Source organism: Python bivittatus, unplaced genomic scaffold (assembly GCF_059951505.1).
Source record: "Python bivittatus isolate LINGU-HERP-01145 unplaced genomic scaffold, Pbiv_v1 ctg000070_np1212, whole genome shotgun sequence".
NCBI lineage: Eukaryota > Metazoa > Chordata > Lepidosauria > Squamata > Pythonidae > Python > Python bivittatus.
In genome coordinates, this window is record NW_028277034.1 from 24,738,244 (window position 1) to 24,744,080 (window position 5,837).

The 5,837-nt window shown below is 34.1% G+C and overlaps 1 protein-coding gene across 2 annotated transcripts in view; it reads left to right on the top strand.

Annotated features, from left to right (window-relative positions):
• TBC1D9 (TBC1 domain family member 9) overlaps positions 1-5,015 on the top strand; it is a 55,273-nt gene extending 50,258 nt beyond the window's left edge. The window contains exons 21-22 of one of the 2 annotated variants that reach the window (XM_025166867.2): positions 295-415; positions 710-5,015. In XM_025166867.2, the coding sequence (XP_025022635.2) occupies positions 295-415; positions 710-996 (408 nt within the window). In that variant the 3' untranslated portion in view covers positions 997-5,015. Of the gene's footprint in view, positions 1-294 lie in introns of both variants that reach the window. The other variant, XM_007428550.4, reaches the window with a different exon arrangement.
• The last annotated feature ends 822 nt before the right edge of the window (positions 5,016-5,837 follow it).

Sequence of the window (5,837 nt, forward strand, 5' to 3'; positions counted from 1 at the left end):
TTAATTAGGTATTATCTAGAAACAAACACTCAGCAAAAGCACATATGTGTGTACATATAAAAAAATCATCTCTTACAGACAAAATATGTTTCTCTACCTTTTCACTGTGATGGTATTTCTCTTGGGGCCCAGCGAATAATCTGGGAGCACTTGATATTGTTATTATTGAAGCTAGACTGGTGTTGTCTAGTCAGTCCCTTGGAAGAAAAACAGCTGGGAGCCCCATGTAACAGTTGGATATGAGTAAGACAAACAGCTGCTTGACCAAGCATTATATTTCTCTTTTACATCCAGGAGCAGTTTATTGAACTGTGTAAGACCATGTATAACATGTTCAGTGAAGACCCCAATGAGCAAGATCTTTACCACGCAACTGCAGCTGTGACAAGTTTGCTTCTAGAGATTGGTGAAGTTGGTAAGCTATTTAGTGTCCAGTCTATTAAAGAGGCTGAGAATAGCAGTAAAGCCATTCAGAATGTGCTGATTCAGAAGAAAGGGAGCCAGCAGTACCAGCTTGACCAACGTGATCATTTTCAAAATGGCTTTCTTGATGAAGAGGAGAATATTTGTGGTGACAGTTCACAAATGGAGGATGTTAAGCTGGAAGATTCTTCTCCTAGGGATAATGGAGCTGGTTCTTCCATGCTTATTTCTGATGATGATACTAAAGATGACAGCTCCATGTCTTCATATTCTGTCCTGAGCGCAGGTTCTCATGAGGAGGAAAAGCTGCACTGTGAAGACATCAGCGAAGACACTGTTTTGGTACGAAGCAGCAACCCCACTTCTCTGCCGAGAAGCAGCAGTGTTGACAGAGACTGGGCTATCACCTTTGAGCAGTTTTTGGCTTCCCTGTTGACTGAACCAGCACTTGTGCGGTACTTTGATAAACCAGTGTGTATGATGGCAAGGATTACTAATGCTAAGAATGTGCGGATGATGGGAAAACCCATAATATCAGCAAGTGATTATGAAATCTCTGCTATATCAGGCTAAATGGACCAGATAAGGAGGGTTTTAAAAAATTCTTTTAGGTTTTTGAACTATTTATTACAGACTGCACAGGTTCTGGTGTTCTCAAAATCTGTTAATTTTTGTTTATGTAAACAAGTTAGGATGTACATCTATTTTACTTTGAATCGTTATTTTTTTCTCTAATGGGAAACATCACCAAATGCTTGTCTGAGTCAGTGGAAGGAAATCATTGTCATTGGTATATGTATTGTTAGTCTTGCTATCCCTGGATAAATAGTGAAAATTTGTTCAGTTATAACTTAATGAACACAATTTGTATGTTTTTCAGACAGGCCTGAAATCTCAGAATAAGGAAGATACCTGAATAACTTAGAAGGGTGTGAGCACAGAGGATGCTGCAGTGTGTCCGTAGAGTCCCTTTGTAGCGTCTTTTAGACTTGGCAGAGGTAGCCCTGTGTTTGTTTGCTTTTGGTATGTACAGAGCTGCTGCTTCTCAAATAAATGAGTGGGAAAATGAAGGGAACCCCATGTCTGCACTGGAGCTGCTGTGCCTGTACAAAATTAGTAGCGTAAGGAAGAAATAGAAAGGGATGCTGTCAACTTGTTTAGGACTCAAAAGTGAACTCTGTGCAGCATTCCTGGTAGGTCTCTATTCATATAATTTTTTTTTAAGAAGGCTTGTTATTTTTTAATACTTTTTAAAACATTCTTCAGGAATACTGCCAGGAACTTTTCTTGATACCTGTCAACATCCTGACCTAAACAATTCATGGTACCCCTTTTTAAAAAATGAGACTTTTTAAAAAATCTGTAGATAATTCTGTCTTATGGATACTTTAAGCCTAAACATTACCATAAACCTAGTGTACTGTAGATCACAAATTCATAACCGAATTGCATAAACCTTCATTAAAACAGTTATTAGCAAGAATGTAACCTGTAAAAAATCTGCAAGAAAATGTAATCAAATGTTTGAAAATCTTAATGAATGAAACTGTCACTTTATTATAGATAATTAACAGAATATGTTGAATGACAAATGGAGCACCTGCACTTTGAATCCTTGCTTACTTTTCAGAACCATTAAATGGGCATAACCCACTACTAGAAAACAGGCATTCACGTACCCAAGTAATGACTGTATGCCAATAGAGATTTGTTCTCCTCTTTGCAACCTGTCAATTCGAGGAGGAGAGGAAATAAGGCTACAAAATAATCCTACATAAATAATTCCAGTATGGGCACAACACCCATGTTAGGGCAGGATTGTGTCCAGTCTTTTTACAAATACATAGAGGATTGAATATGAGTAATTTTTATCTGCTTTAACCTTGTTTGCTGTCTTCAAAAATATCTCAATTTTTTTCTTTTTATGTATTATATATTATCATAACTTATCCTTTTTAAAATTAAAACATTGATTTGATTCTTATTTAAAGTATTTAACTGTCTGCAGTGGTTTTAACTTCAGTAGGAAAAACTGAACAAGGCTTTTTGCTTTTTAAAGAAGACATTAAACTAATACCTGAAGATAAGTTGCAACTGTCTTTTGTAATAGAATTCTTCTAATCTATTTTCAGTAGGATTTCATGTAAGTGAGAAATTTAAATTTGGCACTGGAGACTGACAGACTCCACAGCAGATAATTTTTAGTGTCTTTGGGGGGGGAAAAGCACAGCATAAGTCACTGCCCTGATCCTGAGCAAACGCTAAGGCTGCCTATTTTCTTGTAAGATCTACTACACAAAGGTGGAGTTACCTTCCAAGAATGTCATATTGAAAATAAAAAAGACGGTTTCTAATAAAATACCCAGTTTCTTTAGGTGCTGTTTTAGTGAGTATATAGCTTTAAGCAGAAAAGATAGAGTAAGAAAAGACCACCAGGAAAAAATAGGAATTAATTTTGGTAGTTTATTGATCTACCAGTTATTTGTCTGTTGATTCCACCTACTAAGAGCTGAAACAGTTTTAAGGGATGATGGGCAAAATCATACATTTATACATATCCACTATTGCATAATATTTCTAGCCTGGGATTAGTAAACTCAGTGTTTGAATCATAAAATTGTAGAATTGGAAGTGGCCCCAAGGGTTATCCTGCCCAACCCTCTGCAGTATGCAGGAAAGCCAATTAAACTATCATTAAAATGTAGCTGTCCAGCCTTTTCTTAAACCCCACCATGGGTAGACTGTTCTGTTGTATACACCTTACCATCAAGAAATCTTTCCTTATACATAAATCTTTCCTTATACATAAGTCTTTCCTTATACAAAATTTATATCCATTATTTCTGCTGTTAGGTTCTGAGGCAATGGCAAATAGTTCCTATCTTTCTTATAGCACCCTTTAATACACCTGAACACAGATGTCTCCCACCAGTCATCTTTTCTCCAGAATGAACATCGCAAGTTCCTTCAGCCTATCTTCGTAGGACATGTTCTCAAGTCCTTGTATCATTTTTGTTGCTCCCTTCTGAACCTGTTTTAGCATGTCAATATCCTGGAAATGTGTCAGATTCATATACAGTACTCCAAGCCCTTATTCTCCTCTACTTTGTACATCAGGGTAAAGTAGAGAAAAATAAGGACTTCATCTGTTTTGGCACAGTGTTCATTAATACTAGTACCTGTCTCACCCTGCTAGCTCATGTTCAGCTTATCAATGACTACAAGTCCTTCTCCAAGTTACTGCTTCCATGTCATCTTTCATTGGGTATTTGTCCCCTGCTTTTTTCCTCTAAATGTAGTAACTTACATTTCTTCCCATTGAAGGGCATCTTGTTCCATCCAGCCCAGTCTTCCAATTATCCAGATAAGATTGCAATCTGGTTCTGTTACGCTGTGTGTTAGCCAGACCTTCCAATTTTGTTTATTTGTTGTAATGTGCATTAGAGCTCAAATGCATAGGAAAATAACATAAATAGATCTTTCCCAGGTAAGAATGAATACATATTATAGTTATTTGCAGAGATTATTCTAATACAGTTTCATTTTTGGTCTAATAAACAAATAATAATTTAATGCTGTGTTAGTGTGACACACTAACCATAAACCAAATAACCACTTTTTTGCCTTGCACAGTGTGTGATCCCAGCTGGTGTGGTCATTTGATACTTCAGTGTGTTGTGTGAACTAGAAACTGAAATAATAAACCGTGGTTCAGTTAAGCATAGGTATTTAATGCAGACATAACTGTATCATGATTTTATTAATACTTATATGTCAGGTTTTTAAAAACTGTTCAGTCTGGCTCTATTTGATTGCAACCTCTTATTGACAGATTATTTGTATGGGTACAGAAAACCCATGTAAGTATTCAGAATTGTTGCACTACAAATGCAGTCACAAAAAGGACATATTAAAAGCCATGCCAGAAAAATAGCTAGCAGAAAGTGATAATTTGGCTATGATAATAGTAACTTTGCATTAAAAAGGATATGAAATAGCCCTAACAAATATTTATCAGTTACTACCTAATTTTTCAAAAATCTTAATACATATATAAACCAGAAAAGTAAAAATTGGCCATGATTTTCTTAGATGTGGAAACAGCCTTTAATAACTTGGAATGGCTGTTCATATTTACAAGTCTGAAAAAAAATCAATGGGGATACAATTTTTTTACATAGATACAAAGTATCTACAAAGAACAAACCACCCAGATCTTCTTATACTATTACAATGAAAGGAACAAGACAAGGTTGCCTCTCTCTCCTTTATTTCTCTTGGCTTTAGAACCACTGGCAAAGAAGATATAAGATGGTAGAATTTCAGACAATCAAATCAAGATAATAGAATTGATCAGATTATCAAATCAAGAGCATAAACTAAAATTATATGCAGATGATATGCTTATAGTTGCTCACCCAAAAGACTCTTTAGAATTGATAATAGAATATATACAGCAGTATGATTTATTATCAGGATATCCGATTAAATAAAACTCAGACCCAAATGATGACATGGAACTTACCTGAAATGGAAGAATATTTACAGCAAACAATGAAATATAAAAAGACCAAGAACTGAGAATTTATTTAACAAAGGTAATAAAGATTTATTTAAAAACAATTGAATTTGGAGAAAAATGATGGTAGACATTTCAAGATAGAAATGCAATAATCAGGTTGGATCATTTAAAATATTTTCCTTTTAGACTGCCATTTTTGAAATAAAATATTCCTAAATCTTATATCCCATAAATTATACTAAATTGGTTTGTACATGGTAACTGCTGCAAGAGTTATTTATGCTTTTCACTGGAAATTACAAACAATTTCTTCCATAAAAGAATGGCAAAGTTATGGGAGTATGTTTCAATATCAAAATTAATTACATATCTGAAAAACAATTCTGACACAGAATTTAACACAATGTGGAAACCACTTTTGGATTGCAATCTTACAAATGGATTTGTATCAAATCCAAAAGTTTGTTTGTTTTAACATAAGGTGATATTTTACTGGAATTTTCTAAATGTAATTAAACTTCATACACCAGGCAGTAATTACTGCAATTTCTTTATCTTGGTTTATAATTTATAATTTGAGCCATATTGGTGATAATTATACTATTGCATAATAACCTGACTTAAATACTGATTTTAATATTGACATCAAATTTCAAAATGATACAAGATAGTACAACTTGATTTATTTTAATGTCTTTTTTATTTTTTCACTTAATTTTACAATGCTTGTAAATGTTCTTTTTATCTATTTGCTGTACTTTTTTGTTTTTTCTTTATATTTCCAAAATTAATACTTTTGGGGAAAAAATCTTAAAACCACTTTCTATATTAAACATAACTTCTTTTGGTGAGGCACTCAGGAACAGTCTTTTTGTATCAAATTTATACATGT